The sequence below is a fragment of the Pantherophis guttatus genome, chromosome 11 (genome assembly GCF_059756535.1).
Source record: "Pantherophis guttatus breed Tessera chromosome 11, ASM5975653v1, whole genome shotgun sequence".
NCBI lineage: Eukaryota > Metazoa > Chordata > Lepidosauria > Squamata > Colubridae > Pantherophis > Pantherophis guttatus.
Window position 1 is genome coordinate 7,156,210 of NC_142073.1, and position 18,631 is coordinate 7,174,840.

At 45.4% G+C, this 18,631-nt stretch overlaps 1 protein-coding gene across 1 annotated transcript in view; it reads right to left on the minus strand.

Annotated features, from left to right (window-relative positions):
* Positions 1–5,351: 5,351 nt before the first annotated feature.
* LONP2 (lon peptidase 2, peroxisomal) overlaps positions 5,352–18,631 on the minus strand; it is a 46,642-nt gene continuing 33,362 nt past the window's right edge. The window contains exons 13-15 of the mRNA XM_034426456.3: positions 15,325–15,532; positions 8,692–8,882; positions 5,352–5,631 (exon numbers count right to left, since the gene is read on the minus strand). Of these exons, the coding sequence (XP_034282347.1) occupies positions 5,410–5,631; positions 8,692–8,882; positions 15,325–15,532 (621 nt within the window). The 3' untranslated portion in view covers positions 5,352–5,409. The remainder of the gene's footprint in view (positions 5,632–8,691; positions 8,883–15,324; positions 15,533–18,631) is intronic.

The following is an 18,631-nucleotide window of genomic DNA, read 5'->3' on the forward strand; positions in this document are numbered from 1 at the left end:
GAGGCGTTCTTGAGTGATCTTTATATCATTCGATTTTGAGTATTTCCCCCATTTTTTAATTCACGAAAGTGCACAAAGTAGAACAAAGCTGTCATACGCAATTTTAGGTGCCCACTGAATGCTCTCCAAGGGGGCATCTCGCTAGAGGAAAATTGTCAATCGTTTCTACTGCAGGGCCGGGATGATTTCACAAGCTTATTTAAGTCGTTCTTTGAGTCAGCAATTCTCTCAGGACAGCAGTGAAAGGGCAGCTGGATGTGTGCCCAAAAATTTAGCTTGGGTGTTTGCATATGATACTTAGGAACCCACCTTGAGTCATACAGTACAGTCAACTGTGCCGGCTATAGCAACTGTACTTAACAAAACTATTGACTATTCTGCTAATCTTGACAAAGTGTATAGATTATTATTCTGCCCTTTCGCATGATATATATATATATATATATATTTCCCAATGTACTCTCTGAATTCTCAAAGATTGCTATAAAAAACTTGCTTATCTTCGTTGCATCATCTACCTTCAAACGTGTAACCCTTGATAAAAAGAAGTTGCTATAGGTTCAGCTAGTATGCTAGTACAACCAACCATTAGAGAGATCTGAAACAAAGCCTTTCCAAACTTTCTGAATAAAGTCCCTCTTTCCACACAATTATTTTTCACAGGAAATCACCAGAGATCTAGTGAACAGAAAATCTCTAGAGATCTACATGGGCCTGTATTACTACTATCCTTCTCATCTTTCCTGTTACCTTCTCTTATTGGTTTTTTTGTTGTTTGTATGTACACTTGAGAGCTTATGCACCAGAGACAAATTCCTTGTGTGTCCAATCACACTTGGCCAATAAAGAATATTCTATTCTAGTATATCTATAGAGGTAAAGGCAAAGGTTCCCCTGTCTGGTCATATGTGATTCTAGAGACCATTGCTCATCTCTTCTTTTTAGCCAAGAAAACCAGTGAGACATTCCTGTGGTCGTGGCTCACGTATCTATATGCCGAAGTGCACGGAAAGCTGTACTTTCTCACCAAAGTGGTACCTATTTATCTACTCACATTTGCATGCTTTCAAACGGCAAGAGCTGGAGCAAGGAACGGGAGCTCATCCCATTGCGTAGCGCTTGGGTCTTGAACCTAGGTTGTCAGCTTTGTAGACAACAAGCTCATCGTCTTCATGCCTCAAGTACATCAATAGTCCACAACTTTTTCTCCACAAGGATATCAATACTCCATGTCTTTTTCTCTCCCATTCTATCCTATGTTGGTTGTCTTGGGGCAATTATTTCAGTCAGCGTGAAATCACGTAGCCAATGCAGCATCCCCATGGCCATGTGATCAAAATTTGGATGCTTGGCAACAGACTCATATTTATGACAATGGGGAAGCCAGATTTACTTAACAACCGTTAACAACTAACTTTAACAATTGCAGGGATTCACTTAACAACTGTGGCAAGGAAGGTCGTAAAACCAAACTCATTTAACAAACATCTCAGCAGCAGAAATTTTGGGCTCAATTGTGGTTGTAAATTAGGATGACCTATATTGCCAAGGAAACGTTATTGTGCAGTTGGGAGGGGGGGGTAAATAGCCCCTAACCTCCCAGCATCCCCCTTCAACATGTTTCCCAAGTCACTTCCTTTCACAAGTAAAATGTTACGGAAAGATAAGTGGCTGAGCTTCCTGTTCCAGCACAGCCCAAGATTTATTTTCAGATTTTCTCAGATGTCATCAGACTGGCTAGTAGGACAAAAGGTTGCATTCCTTAGCTGTGACAGTGGGAGAATATAAATTCCCACAAGATTTGCACTGCAGGATTAAAAGGAGGTGGAAATCTGTTGTAGATCAGGCCACTGCTGGGAGCAGGAAGATCTACTCTAAACAGACACCGGTAAAGAAGTAGGATTTAAGAATGATATCAGAAAAGGCAGGGGAGAGTGAGTATCGGGAGTGATATGTCTGAGAGATAAGCTCCTGTTGTATTTAAGATGTCTCTTCTCTTAACGTTGGATAAAAAGGAAATTTAAGACTACGGCAATCAGTAAGGAAGCTGTCCATCTCTAAAATAAGGGCTGCTTTAAAACAGCCTGAAATAATGTAGCTGGCACAGCAAAAAACTGATTTCTGGAATTCTTTTCCAAGGAAAACTCCAGCAAAATGGACTGGGGAATTAAAGTCTACAACATCTTAAAAACGGCTGAAGTTGGGAAATGCTGGTCTTGAGGATGTCAGAGCAGTCTCAAAGCTACGACGTTTTGTTAAGAGGTCATGCTTTCCACAAAAAGGAGAGACCTGTTTTGATTGGAGTAGAAAATGGTCAAGAAGAGTTTAGTGTCGTGAGCTAATAGTCGTATAGATTATGCAGCAATATGGAGATGATATCGTGGTTAGCCTACAACAGACGTTTCGTTTAGGCCTATGTCCTAAATCCTAATCTTGCTCAAATCCAATCTCAAAAGTTGCTTTTTCAACAGGCAACTGGATTTCTTTGTTTTTCCTGGAAGACGTTTCCCTTCTCATCCAAGAAGCTTCTTGTGACTGAACTGACGAAGCTTCTTGGATGAGAAGCAAAACGTCTTCAAGGAAAAACAAAGAAAGTCCAGTTGCCTCTTGAAAAAAAGCACCTTTGGGGCAACCATGACCAGGAGGACTGAGAATCTCCCTAGACCGGGGTCCTCAAACTTGGCAGCTTTAAGACTTGTGGACTTCAACTCCCAGAATTCTCCAGCCAGCTGGGAGGTGAAGTCCACAAGTCTTAAAGCTGCCATGTTTGAAGACCTCTGTCCTAGACACTCAAATCCAGAATCTTTTTATTTCCATGTAAGTGCTGTGGACTTTGGCTGGTTCTCAATGAATCCTCAAGTTCATTTTAAATAAAAACGTCTGCATTCGAAGGCTTTAAAAACACTGGGCAGCTGCTTATTTTGGTGCAAAGGTTTTGGACCATTTTGATTTTGGAGAGTGGGTGAAAATGAATAGCAGCTGGCCTCTTTAAATACGTCTTGTTTTGCAAGCCAGAGCATTTTTCTGTAGGTGTTGATACATTGACAAAATAAAGGGTGTGCCAAATGGTTCACACACACACACACACACACACACACACTGACCCAACCGGTACCACTTGAATCTAGCATTGATCAAGTAACCCAAATGATACGAAGGGGTAATGATACTTGGAAGGCTGTCTGTGACCAGAATAGACTTACAGGACAAGCATGGAGTCCGAACAGCTGAAAGAGCAATAAATAAAATGCAGTGGAAAATGATCCAGCAGTTAAAAGCAGATTGATTGTAGGGCATGTTAAGAGGAATACATACAATTCCGACGCTCATTCTGGTTATACACACAGTTAATGATATAATTAACTGTACTGCTATTTCTGTTTCTGCTTTGCTTTATTTGAACAGCGACCTACAGCCTTGCAAGATTGCCCTGTAAAGTTGCTTAAATTTGCAGCCGGGAAATAATTTAGAGTGTTGGGACAAGATCTGATTTAAGCTAATTACAAAGAACCCTTTGCACAGTGTCTGTTGCCGAGCTGTGTTCATCTGATTAGTGCTTTGCGGAGGAGGTCCAGTGAGTTGGTCCCCCCTGGAGATGGTACTTAATAGCATGTAATAGCATATTATAATTTATTAACCTGTTTTACACTACTGGGTTTTGGCTAGGTTTGCCACACATATATATTAAAGCATCTTAAAAATGTATCTAAATCTTGCAAAAGTGACCTTTATGCTGATCAATGTGTCCTCAGAAAGTGTGCCCTAAAAAAAAAAAAAGGCCAAGATGCCACCAGGCCAATGTCAACTTTCAGCAGCTATATAGATTTCCTTGTTGGGGAAAAAAAAAAGATGAATAAATAAAATTAGGTCAAAATCTGATGTTCACACTGGAAGAGCGTATTTGCTCGTAAGATTCAACAAATGCATTTGCTTGCGCGTTACAAAGAAGAGTTTTTACTCTGTGTCGCATTTTTGCATTTACAGAACAAGCTGCCAGTTCAGGGAAAAAGAATTGTCTTCATGGATGCCTGTTTATCAACCAGCCAATGTTTCATGATAGTTGAAAGTTATCTGCGCCGAGAATGTTAAAAACACTCAGCGTCTCGGGAGCTAAACGTTCTGTGGCTCTCTATGCACTGTTGTGGGACATGTGGCTGAACCCACAAGGGAATCTCTTCGACTTCCATGGAAGAAGTTGTCTCTTGCAACTTCCTCATGCACCTGAACTTAAAATGGTACAACTTTGGTAAATGAACCCCATGGTATATATCAGTGATGGCTAACCTTTTTGCTGTCGCGTGCCAAAAGCAGGGGGAGCAGGGGGGATCGTGCGCATGTGTGCCCACACCCATAATTCAATGCCCCACCCACCTTCCGCATGCAAGCGTGACCCTCCACGCTCCCCCCGCTTTTGGCACATGACGGCAAAAAGGTTACCGGTGGGCCCGGTAGGCCCGTTTTTCGCCCTCCCCAGGCTCCAGAGGCTTTCTTGGAGCCTGGGGAGGGTGAAAACAGCCTTCCCTGCCAGAGCCCTCCACAGGCCGGAAATGGCCCGTTTTCAGACTTCCAGTGGAACTGGAAGGCCTGTTTTTCACTCTCCCCAGGCTCGAGGCTTTCTTGGAGCCTGGGGAGGGCGAAAACGGCCTCCCCCACCCCCGGAGGCTGGAAACGGCCCATTTCCTGACTTCTGGTGGGCCCGGAAGGCCCAAAAATTAGCAGGAGCTAAGAACTCCATTCAGGTATCATTGCAAAGAATTTAATGTTTCCTGGTGGCCTCACGAGCCACTTGTCTAATCAGGGATGTCTGGCATTGGCCGGGTCTGTTTTTTTGCATATTCAGATTTAAAGAGTATATTTTTCTCTGCACTGGCAGTACAGCTGGAAGGAGGGATGCCTCTGAAGATTATGCTCGCAATGCTTCTTCCTTTACAGGAAAGGAGAAAACTCTGCCTGGCAACAACAGTCATTTGACTAGAACTCTGACATTCCAGCAAAAAATAATAATAATAATAATAAAAAATCTCTCTGTTCATTCAACTCAATTTAACAGGGAGAAGAAAAAAGCTTTCCTGAAGGCTCATGTGCTTAGCGAGTGCTATTCTGTCTGTCCATGTGTAAATGTATCTCTTAATAGCATTGGGAAATAATCATCATTAAGAGGTTAAGCATTCAGATCTATCTCTGCAGAGCTACTATCCCCATGAATGCAGAGTAGGGCCAATCAGAAGCAGCAGCAAGAATCATCATTGTTCCCTTAAAAATATTCCTTTTCTTCTTAAAAAATAAAAATAAACAACTAATGTCAGGTTGCCTGTTCTTGCCCCCTTTAACCCACACTTGCGTTTACAGGCTACCAGGTAAATCTTGGCTTTACTGTTCGTTCTTTCTGTCAACTTCATCCACTCGTTTTTAGAGTTTGCTGTTCAAGTGTTCGAGTCTGGCCTTTGTGGAAAATCCCCCGTCGAAAGCTGAATTGAGGACGTCATCCAGGGTGCTGGCCATCACAAAATTGAGATCCTGCCGTACGTTGGCAGGGATTTCTTCAAGGTCCTTTTCGTTCCTTTGAGGGATGATGACGCTCTTCAGGCCAGCTCTGTGCACGGCCAAAACTTTATCTTTTATTCCGCCAACCTATGAAGGAGACAGGGAAAATCAGAATGAGAGAGGTGGGAGGGAGGGAGGGAGAGAAAGAGAGAGAGAGAGAGAGAATATGAGAGAATGAGAAAGAAAGAGAATGAGAGAGAATGAGATAAAGAATGAGAGAATGAGAGAAAGAGAAAGAATGAGAGGAAGAGAGAATGAGAGTGAGAGAAAGAGAATGAGAGAGAGAGAGAGAAAGAAAGAAGAGAAAGAGAGTGAGAGAGTGAGAGAGTGAGAGAGAGAGCAGAAGCCTTTCAAGCAAGAAAGGAGCCATTTGGGGACTCGTGTCAAGAGGAGGCACATTGCATTCCCAATCTGGGTAATTCTCTCGTGTTAACTGAATTATAAACTAGCTTCAGGACAGCAGCTGCAACCTTATTCTGACTCCAAAGAAAAAGACACAGCAGCTTCCTACTGTGTCTTCAACCAAGAGGGAGGAGGGGAAGCCAACAAAGGGTGGGGGGGGAGGGGGTGTCACAGGAATCCAAGAACTTTTGATAAACGGAAAAAGTTAGGAGGCATAACAAAGGAACTCCAGCAACTCTTTGTGTGTGTGTTTCAATAGGAAGCTGCGGATATAAATACAAGAGACAAATCCTTTTGGTGCCCTTTTGTCTTGCACATCCTATCTTATGGGTGGGAGATCCCGTTTCCACTCTTCGCCAAGCAAACTACTTCTGTCAGACTGTGTAAAAACTAACTTTCGCAAGAAGATGTTACCTTCCTTGGAAAATAAAAATATCTGTAAAAAGAACATGCTGGCTGGGGAATTCTGGGAGTTGAAGACCACACATCTGAGTTGTCCAGGTAGAGAAACACCGCTCTATGGTATCGTTAGGAAACACTTCACTTCAAAGGCCACGTTTGTTCATTGGTTTAGCCACCTATATCGCACACAGTGACGGAAAAACCAAACCATTTCAAGGAACACACATTAATCTACGAAATAACCGAAACAGCACATTTCAAATCGTAAACGGGGCTTAGCTGATGGGATGGAGATAACTGTAGTGGGGGACACAATGCCGAAGAATATAATTCTGGAGAGTCAGGGAAATCTTCCATCCTAAGGAGCAGTTTCTTTAAGAAATGTCAGGATTTTAAACTCCTTACTCATTTTCGAAAGCTTTCAATCCTGAGATGAACATGAATTTACAAGAAATGGCCTCTTTGGTGTGGAACTGGGAAGGTGCTACAAACCATATCCAGATCTTTCTACAGCAAACAAGTTACTATTCTAGTTAAATCCTCCAGTATTGCCTGCACAGATATCTTCATCCTTTTTAAACAGCGAGGCCGGGAATTGAGTGTGACGTTTTTGAAATGTGAAGCACAGCTCCTAACCCTGAACTGTTAAGAGTCCCTTTGCATGGGACAATTTCAAGGTACTGGATTAGAGGGAAGGTTAAACGAAGGCTGCTTTGCTTGTCCTTCGATAATAAAAGCTCTGGTAAACAGTATTAATTTCAGAGAGGCAGAAACAGTCAGCGAGCAAGTTAAGCCAGTAGAAGCCACCACCTCTAGCTTTGCAAACACATTCACAGTATTCAGTTACTGTGCTAAGCCATGTTTGAATGAATCACAATGGACTTCAGTCAATGAGGCACGGAAAGCCAAAACTAACAAGCTTATGCCTTAATATGCTAAATAAAGCTGGTTATTAAATGGCCCATTACTGGGTGGGAGCTGGTTGGCTCACTTCAGCTTTATCAGTCACAGGTTGTACGGAGGGGGGGGGGATGGTTTACGGCTGGCTAAATTTGGTTAACAGATAATAGGTAGGTAGAGATAGATGATAGATAGGCAGGAAGGCAGGCAGACGATAGATATATAATATACAGATAGATAGATAGATAGATAGATAGATAGATAGATAGATAGATAGATAGATAGATAGATAGATAGATAGATAGATAGATAGATAGATGAGAGAGAAAGACGAGATAGATGAAATAGATGATGGATGGATGTAGATAGATAAATGAGAGAGAGATGATGGATGGATGGATGGATGGATGGATGGATGGATGGATGGATGGATAGACAGCTAAACAGACAGACAGATAGACAGATGAGAGAGATGGATGGATGGATGGATGGATGGATGGATGGATGGATGGATGGATAGACAGCTAAACAGACAGACAGATAGACAGATGAGAGAGATGGATGGATGGATGGATGGATGGATGGATGGATGGATGGATGGATGGATAGACAGATGATAGATGATAGATAGATGAGATAGATAGACAGATGATAGATGGATGGATGGATGGATGGACAGACAGATGAGAGAAAGATGAGATGGATGGATGGGTGGGTGAATGGGTGGATAGATCGATAGATAGATCTAAGAGGGAAACAGGAAAGGAGCAATTATCTGCCTGTCTCTAAGCAGGTGTTCTCTTCTGCAAGTTACTGGCTGCCTTGCTGTAATCCATACCCATGCCAAGAGTTCTCTCTAGATAAAGATACAGACCATATGCCCCACATCTCTTTAAAAAAAACCTTGACTTTTTTCCTTTGCCTGTTCCAGGTTTGCGCTAAACACCACACCTTCTTATTCTGAAAGGAGGCCCATTTTAATTAAGGCAATCTAGATGCTTATCCAATTTTCAACCCCAACGCCTCTCAAGAATGAGAACATTTCTGGGGCCGTCTAGATGCGAACGGAGACAGGGATCCCTTCCTTCACAGGCCCCTGAGCTTAAAGAGTAGTGACGTCACCAGAGCTTCCAGCTAAGCATCATCTGACGGCGTGAAACCCTGCAGTTGCAAGAAATCACCGTGATCTGATCTTCCCTGAATCTCGCCATTGCCATCGGGGATGCTGGCTTACTCCAATGCAAAGGAGCTGCACCAAATCTAGTCTGCAGGACGTGGCCCAGCCCTGCAAAACAGAGATCTAATAAGGGAAGGTTTCAGGAAAGCTCTCTAGGAAGTGAAGGTTGCCAGGATAGGTATTCTTAGAATAAAGAAGGGAAGAATCGGAGCTGATCCGGGGGCGGGTAAAAGCTTTAACCATCATGATCTCTAAACAATACTTACTGGAAGAACCAGTCCTCTTAGCGTAATTTCCCCAGTCATGGCTACATCTGAACGCACCAGCCGCCCACTGAAGAGGGAGGCAAGGCAGGTTACTATGGTAACGCCTGCAGATGGTCCATCTTTTGTGACAGCTCCAGCTGGGAAGTGCAGATGGATGTCTGTGTTGTCAAGGAGATCAAAACTTCCAGAAGCTTTTAAGAAAGAGAAAGGGATTTGCAGATTGGTGCTAGGCCGGTCTTTGTTCTAAAAATAAATAAAAAAACCCACCCCGGCGCTGGAAGGCTTGAATTCCTAACATGTTTCCATTTTGGAAGAAAACCCGTATTTGAAAGCAGAAGTGCCAGCGAAGGGAGGGAGGGGGTGATGTGTGAAAAACACCTGCATCAATATACAAACTTCTAGCCTTTAGAAGAAGAAAAAAAAAGTAACCTGCCCTAGATTGATGGCAGAAGGAAGTTAGTGCCTTTCTGGTGTGATGATGCATGCTAACGAATCCTGCCTAAAAACAAACAAGCATCTTATTTACCCTTCAAAGTCACTACAATTTAATTATTGTTTCTTGATTAAACTTATTTGCCCTCCATTTAGCTGTCACGTGATTCTAGGCAGCTTACAATCGGATAAAACTATAGTATAAAAGTGAAAAGGGTAAGTAACGAAGCAATAAATACATTAAAATGGCCAAGATAGTATTGCAATTGTTGCTGTTATCGATCAGCACACAGAGAGCCAGATGTTCAGACTGGGTTTGGCATGTCTGTCTACCTATCGAGTCATTATTATTACTACTACTACTACTACTACTACTACTACTACTACTACTACTATTATTATTACTACTACTACTACTATTATTATTATTATTATTATTATTATTATTATTATTATCTTTATTCATTAAACATGAAACTCAGTCAACTGAACATTCAAAAATGCATCATAAATACCATTGACTGGTGCTAATGGTTGATACGGGTTGCTGCCAGTGTCCTGGATATCAACCACGTACCTTCTTAAGATGTACAATGTTCCGAGTAGTCCAGTTTTTTGCAGGTCTACTGGTGTTATTGCAGGAAGCTGCAATTTGCTGATGTAGGTTATAAAATTCTTGGACATGGTACCAAGTCCCCCAGTGACAATGGGTACCACCGTTACATGTTTCATCATCATCATCATCATCATCATCATCATCATCATATTATTATTATTATTATTATTATTATTATTATTATTATTATTATTATTATTATTATTATTATTATTATTATTTTAATTTAAATACCGCCCTACTCCCGAAGGACTCAGGGTGGTGAACAGCCAAACAGTAAAAACATATAAATACAAAATTTAAAAACAAAGTAAAATCAAATTAAACAAATTTGGCCCAAGACATGTTAAAACCCCAATCATTTTTTTTTTTTTTTTTTTTATTTATTTATTAGATTTTTATACCGCCCCCTCTCCCGAAGGACTCGGGGCGGTGCACAGCCAAAGTTAAAAACATACAATATAAACAATTAAAATACGTTTAAAACAGAATTAAATCTAAGATGGCTCCCCAATTTAAAATGCCTTACCCATACCCCTATAAAAAGACAAATTTAAAATTTAAAAATTTAAAATTTCCACATTTAAAAAGGGGGAAGATTTAGGCCAGGCCAGCTTGATAAAATAGAAAAGTCTTAAGTGCGCGGCGGAAGGTGCGCAGATCCGGGATCCTACGTATCTCCGGGGGGAGCTCGTTCCAAATCGTAGGTGCCCCCACAGAGAAGGCTCTCCCCCTAGGGGCCGACAGCCGACATTGTTTGGCCGACGGCACCCGGAGGAGCCCCTCTCTATGGGAGCGTACTGGCCGGTGGGAGGCTATTGGTGGTAGCAGGCGGTCCCGTAAATAACCAGGTCCTAAGCCATGGAGCGCTTTAAAGGTGATAACCAGAACCTTGAAGCGCACTCGGAAGACCACCGGGAGCCAGTGCAGCTCGCGCAGGAGAGGTGTCACATGGGAACTCCATGTCGCTCCCATCACCACCCGCGCGGCCGCACTCTGCGCCAGTTGGAGCCTCCGAGTGCACCTCAAGGGGAGCCCCATGTAGAGAGCATTGCAGTAATCCAGACGAGAAGTAACGAGGGCATGAGTGACTGTGTGTAGGGAGTCCCGATCTAGATAGGGACGCAACTGGCGGATCAGGCGAACCTGATGAAAAATCCTCCCGGACACGGCCGTCACATGCTCTTCTAACGACAGCCGTGAATCCAGGAGGACGCCCAAGTTGCGAGCCCTATCCGTGGGGGCCAATGATTCGCCCCCAATAGTCAGCGATGGCATTAGCTGACTATATCGGGACGTCGGAAACCACAGCCACTCGGTCTTGGATGGGTTGAGCCTGAGCCTGTTCCTCCCCATCCAGATCCGTACGGCCTCCAGGCACTGGGACATCACTTCAAGGGCATCGTTGGGGTGATCCGGGGTGGAGATGTACAGCTGGGTGTCGTCAGCGTACTGATGGTACTCCACCCCAAAACCACGGATGATCTCGCCCAGCGGCTTTACATAAATGTTGAACAAAAGGGGCGAGAGGACCGATCCCTGCGGCACCCCACATATGAGGGGCCTCGGGGTCGACCTCTGCCCCCCTGTCAACACAGACTGCGACCGGTCGGAGAGAAAGGAGGAGAACCACCTTAGTACGGTGCCTCCCACCCCCAACTCTTCCAACCGGTGCAGCATGATACCATGGTCGATGGTATCAAAAGCCGCTGAGAGATCTAACAGGACCAGGACAGAGGAACAACCCCTGTCCCGAGCCCTCCAGAGATCATCAACCAACGCGACCAATGCCGTTTCCGTGCTGTAACCAGGCCTGAAACCCGACTGGAACGGATCCAGATACGACGCTTCATCCAGGTACTGGGGAAGCTGTCCCGCAACCACACTCTCAACAACCTTCGCCACAAAACGAAGGTTGGAGACTGGACGATAATTAGCCAATATTGCCGGGTCCAGGGAAGGCTTCTTGAGGAGGGGCCTCACCACCGCCTCCTTAAGGGCGGCGGGGAAGACACCCTCACCCAATGAAGCATTTATAATCCCCTGGAGCCAGCCTCGCGTCACCTCCCGGGAAGCCAGCACTAACCAGGAGGGACACGGGTCCAACAAACATGTGGTCGCGTTCAATCTACCCAGAATCCTGTCCACGTCATCTGGGGTCACAGGATCAAACTCATCCCAGATAACAGTCTCAAGACCTGCCTCCGTCACTCTCGCTGGATCTACCCAGTCAGAGTCCAGACCTTCTCGAATCTGAGTGATTTTGTCATACAGATACTGAACAAAGTCCTCGGCTCTTCCCTCCAAGGGGTCCTCCCGCGCTTCCTGGTGGAGCAGGGAGCGGGTCACCCTAAACAGGGCGGCCGGGCGATTATCTGATGACGCAATAAGAGCAGCAAAATGCGTACATTTTGCTGCTTTTATCGCCACTAGGTAAGTCCTAATATGGGATCTAACCAGTGTCCGGTCCGATTCAGAAAGACTAGCTCTCCAACTACTCTCTAGGCGTCTTTTCCGGCGCTTCATCTCCCTCAGCTCCTCGGTAAACCAAGGAGCAAGGCGAGATCCGCGCCGGGTCAGAGGCCGCAAAGGCACGACTCGATCCAGGGCCCCAGCGGCCGCCCTATCCCAGGCGGCCACTAGGTCTCCAGTCGAGGCGTGAGCCAGAACCTCAGGAATTGGCCCAAGCTCCGTCTGGAACCTATCAGGTTCCATCAGGCGCCTGGGGCGGTACCATCTTATCGGTTCCGCCTCCCTGCAGCGGGGTGCCGCGGTACGAAGGTCAAGGCGAAGGAGAGAGTGATCCGACCATGACAAGGGCTCGATGACTATATCCCCTATCTCAAGATCACTCAACCACTGTCCAGAGACAAAAAGCAAGTCCAGTGTGTTTCCCCCAGTGTGCGTAGGGCCATGAATTAGTTGGGTCAGATCCATGGCCGTCATGGAAGCCATGAACTCCTGAGCCACCTCAGACGTCTCGCCCACGGACGGCAGGTTGAAATCCCCCATGACCATAAGTCTGGGGGTATCAACCGCCACCGCAGCAATAACGTTGAGTAGCTCAGGCAGGGTTGCTGCCACGCGGCAGGGAGCCAGGTACGTGATCAGCAAGCCCATCTGAACCCCATGGCCCCACTTCACAAGGAGGGACTCACAACCAGCTGTCTGAGGTACAGTGGTCTCCCTAGGCCTAAGGCCTTCTCTAATAATAACCGCTACTCCCCCGCCCCTCCCTTGTGACCTCGGCTGATGGAATGCGCGGAAGCCTGGTGGGCACATTTCTACCAGAGGGACCCCTCCCTCCGGGCCCAACCAGGTCTCCGTAATACCCGCCAGGTCCGCTCCCCCCTCCTGAACAAGATCACAGATGAGGGGGGCTTTATTTACTACGGACCTGGCGTTGCACAACATCAGACAAAGGCCCGGGCCGTGAGGATCTGTGCAACCTGGCAAACGGGTGGAGCCTTGGGGGCCGGAGCACCCTACCGCTTGGAGACAGCGGGTGCGTGCTCCCTTAACATGATATGGCCCCCTGCTCCCGCCATATCTACCCCTCCCACTCACAGTACTGATGGTAAAAACACAGTCCGAACAAGCTCGACCCCCTCCATTGCCCCCGGGTCCCCCACCCGCCCCGCCGCGTGTCGTGGCCGGGCCTGACCCTCCCCTTGGTGGGTTATCCCCCAAACCCACGCCCCTAATTCCAATACCACCCCCCTCCCCCCTCCCCAAACCCCTTAAAAGATTAGACATAGACAATTTTAAAAAACCCCGCAACCCCCTCTTTGCGACATGCCACCTCTCGGGGTTCCAAAGCCCGTCATCGAGGTAGGCCCTCGATAGAGTGGAGGGCCAAGCCTGCGAGAGGGGGGAGTCTCGCAGACCAAGAAGCTCCGCTGATGAGTACAGTTTGGTCATAGTGGCTCGCCATGACCATATCCTAAGGGTCCTAAAAGGACAGGGAAGAAGGTAGGGAAATGGGGAATCTCACACATAATTCACAGGACCAAGTCCACTGTCCCCTCACAACAGAGGACACAGTCACATTCCACAACGACCGCAATCCAAGGGGGAAAATCGATCCAACCACCCTCTCACGGTGATTAGGTCAGCTGGTCCGCCCCCATTTGTGGTGAAGTGGCAGCAATAGAGTCAGTACAACCAGTGTCCAGGGATCAGGTCCAAAAAACCGCCCTCTCACGGCAGTTGGTCCGATGGTCGGGTCCCCACCGCTGGTAAAGTGCTTATGTGTGAATACATCCCGATTCGGCCCTCAGGAGGCCCCAACACCAGGCCACCCTCTCACGGTGGCCAACTGGTGTCCAGCCCCCTTAGCCGAAGGGATGCAGCTATGGACCGACCTCCAATTTTCCATAGCCCTCTCCACAGTCAGGGGGTTCAGCTGGTAGTGAGAACATAGCGGAAGTGAGTCCCACCGGCTAAAGTTGGTCCCCGTGGGCCCGGTCTTAAAAGGGAGCGCTGGGGAGAGACAAATGAGGCGGAAGTGGGGCAGTTGTTTCAAGTCCCCAACCTCTCGCACAACCACAGTTTGAGGCCGCCTGAGGCCTGGGAAAAAAAAGTCAAACCAGGTCCTTTCCGCCCCAGCCATGGTTGCAAGTCTTAAAACCAATTTAAAATTTGCGTAATTAAAAAGAGGGAAAAAATTAGGCCAGGCCCACCTGGTGGAATAAAAAGGTCTTAAGAGCGCGGCGGAAGGTGCGCAGATCCGGGATCCTCCGTATCTCCGCATTATTATTATTATTATTATTATTATTATTATTATTATTATTATTATTATTATTATTATTATTTTATTTATTAAACATGAAACTCAGTCAACTGAACATTTAAAAATGTATCACAAATAGCATTGACTGGTATCAATGATATCATTTCATCATCACCATCAGTATTATTATTATTGGTAAAAACGTAACAGTTCAAGTCCTAACCAAGGACCTAAGATCTGTTAAGGTAGTGTCTGAATGTAGGCAGTACTGAGTAATAATAATAATAATAATAATAATAATAATAATAATAATAATAATAATAATAATAATAATAATAATAATTGAAGTTGAGCGACTGTGGAAAAAGAAATCGTGTGTTGTCCCGATTGTAATTGGAGCCCTCGGAGCAATACCCAAAGGGCTACCCCGCTATTTAGAAATTCTAAATTTGCCGGACTTGAACATTTTGACTCTACAAAAAACCACCTTACTCGGAACAGCTTACATCCTCCGACGATACCTTAACAGTTCCTAGGTCCTTGGTTAGGACTCGAGCTGCTGAGCTATTAACCAGCCTCAAAGGCTGTGAATCTCACTAAAGATTAACCAATAAATAATAATAATAATAATAATAATAATAATAATAATAATAATAATAATAATAATAATAATAATAGTTGTTGTTGTTGTTATTAAACTTGTCACTTATCTTGCCAACATAAGCCACAACCTTCTGCTAGCATTGGTGATGCTTCATTCCAAACAAAAAAAAGTCTGATTGTTGAATGGTTTACAGATCTATAGCATGACACCGCTAAAAGGACACATCGGGTTGGCACCAGCCTCCTCTACCGTTGGTCAGTTGGTATCTCTTGGCGTTGCTCCGCAGCCAGCTGATGGCGAGGTGGGCCGATTCCTTCATGACGTCCCCCAACTGCCCAGTTAGGGTCAACTGGCCTTCCCCATCCATCCGACTGGCTTCCACAAACATGATCTCTCCGCCTAAGGGCGTCCAGGCTAAGCCTATCGCCACGCCTGGCTGATTCAGCCGCACGGACACCTGGAAGAAAGGAGAAGCCAGATGCTCACAAGTCATCCTTCATCTCATCTGCATCTAGAGTGCAGCCTGCATGAAATGCCCAAAAAGCTGCAGCTGCCGAAAAAGCCAACACAGTCCTAAACTGCATAAACAGAGAGATAGAATCAAGATCACGTGAAGTGTTAATACCACTTTATAATGCCTTGGTAAGGCCACACTTGGAATACGGCATCCAGTTTTGGTCGCCACGATGTAAAAAAGATGTGGAGACTCTAGAAAGAGTGCAGAGAAGAGCAACAAAGATGATTAGGGGACTGGAGGCTAAAACATATGAAGAACGGTTGCAGGAATTGGGTATGTCTAGTTTGATGAAAAGAAGGACTAGGGGAGACATGATAGCAGTGTTCCAATATCTCAGGGGCTGCCACAAAGAAGAGGAAGTCAAGCTATTCTCCAAAGCACCTGAAGGCAGGACAAGAAGCAAAGGATGGAAACTAATCAAGGAGAGAAGCAACTTAGAACTAAAGAGAAATTTCCTGAACAATTAATCAGTGGAACAACTTGCCTCCAGAAATTGTGAATGCTTCAACACTGGAAGTTTTTAAGAACAGATTAGATAACCATTTGTCTGAAATGGTGTAGGGTTTCCTGCCTAAGCAGGGGGTTGGACTAGAAGACCTCCAAGGTCCCTTCTAACTCTCTTATTCTATTCTAAATTCTTGGGTACAGAAGTGGCCAAAACTTTAAATGCTAAACTATGAGGACCCAGAAGGTTGGGGGCAAGAGGCTGACTCTGTAAACCGCTTAGAGAGGGCTGTAAAGCACTATATAAGTTTAAGTGCAGTTGCCATTTGTTTTGGCACACGAGTAACCCAATACAGCTTTTTCACAATTGGGTGGGCCAGGCTAGGCAGAATACAACTCGCTTGTTCTTAACAGTATTACAGACAATCAAATATGCAATACAGGCAGACCCTGACTTACAACAGTTCATTTAGTGACAGTTTGAAGTTACAACGGCACTGAAAAAGGGACTTATGACCGTTTTTCAAACTTACAACCATCCTTATGGCCACGTGATCAAAATTCATTTTGCCACCTCCTGACACGCGAAGTCAATGGGGAAGCCAGATTCACTTAACAACCATGTTACTGGCTTAACAACTGCTGTGAGTCGTTTAACAGCTGTGGCAAGAAGGGTCGTAAAATGGGACAAAGCTCACTTAACGAATGTCTCACTTAGTAACAGATATTTTAGGCTCAATTCTGGCTGTAAGTCAAGAACTACCTGTCGTTCTGAGCATAAATCATTCTGGTTTGAAACTTTAAAGCCCCGTGTAATTTGGGATGCAGACTATAAATATCAGCACACAGAGACACCCTCCACAGAGTCCAACTGCAGCCGTATTTGAAGGTCCTTCTCCTGATGCTGCCACCTCATTTAGCCATGAAGATAGCAATTAAAAAGGACCTTTTCAATTGCAACTCTTTAATTATGCTTAGGGTCAGATCTAATTACCACGTGGATGCAAGGTTGCCAGGGAATCTCAAGGTTGTAGGAATGGAAGTTAAGAGAGAAGACGACAACGCCATCCCTCGCCCACCTCGCCACGTGGATGTATCCGTATAATTCCCAGAAATTAAGCTCGCCTTAACTCTTTTATATGGGACGCGGTGGCTCAGTGGCTGAGCTTATCATTCGAAAGGTCGGCAATTCAGTGGTTCGAATCCCGAGTGCCGCGTAACGGGGTGAGCTCCCGTTACTTGTCCCAACTTCTGCCAACCTAGCAGTTCGAAAGCACGTGAAAAATGCAAGTAGAAAAATAGGGACCACCTTTGGTGGGAAGGGAACAGCGTTCCGTGCGCCTTTGGTGTTGAGTCATGCCAGTCACATGAACACGGAGACGTCTTTGGACAGCGCTGGCTCTTCGGCTTAGAAACGGAGATGAGCACCGCCCCCTAGAGTTGGGAACCACTAGCACATATGTGCGAGGTGAACCAATCTCTATCTATCTATCATCTATCTATCTATCTATCTATCTATCTATCTATCTATCTATCTATCTATCTATCTATCTATCTATCTATCTATCTATCACTGGTCCAATATCTGCAATACCTTTGCAAAACAGTTGTTTCAAATCCAGCCCCCCCCCTCCCCCAAGCTTTTATTTCAGAATTCGACTCAACGTATCCAGACTGCACGGCTCCCTTCCTTTCCCTAAATGAGTAAAATGTTGATTCCTAAGTGTCCGGTTCCTTTTGTGCAGGAACTGCGTAGAGCACCAGTGCTTGCAAGCTCATGGGCCTAAAGTATTCGTTTTAAAAATATTTCATTGGGGGGAGGGGGGCGTGGGAGGCCTTCTTCCCCTTCCAGAAGGCTAATTGATTCAATTAATTTCGGTTTTGGGTTTCTCTTCCTCCGGCCAAGCGCTGACAGGCAAACAGTCTTGGCGAGGTCTAGATTTCCAGCTAGTTATTGATGGCAGAGGGGAGGTCAGAGGTGAAAACTCTCCGAGCCAAGGAGGAGAAAAAAAAAAGAAGAAGAAAGAAAGAAAGAACGAGAGGCCCACGGCAAGCTAGAGGAAAAACAAACAAATGGAACCAAGGAGGAATGTTTTCCACTGAGACCCCAAAAGAGAAAAAGACATGGCAGTTAAGTAAGGCCAAGGAAGCTGTTTCAGCACTTATTGTTTGAGGTTGCTACCTAGTGATGTTGGCCAATGGCCACACTCAGATGGTGGCCATCTGGAGCTGCTTTTAACTCTCCGCTGGTCCAGAATACGTATATATTTCTTGAAGATTTAATCTGTGGTTCCAAAGCCACTGGATCCCTTCTAACCCCAAGACCTACATTTTAATGGAGCTATCACAAATAGGAAAGGGACTCGGTGGCTCAGTGGCTAAGACGCCGAGCTTGTCGATCGAAAGTCGGCAGTTCAGTGGTTTGAATCCCTAATGCCGCGTAACGGGGTGAGCTCCCGTTACTTGTCCCAGCTTCTGCCAACCTAGCAGTTTGAAAGCACGTAAAAAATGCAAGTAGAAAAAATAGGGACCACTTTTGGTGGGAAGGTAACAGCGTTCCGTGCGCCTTTGATATTTAGTCATGCCAGCCACATG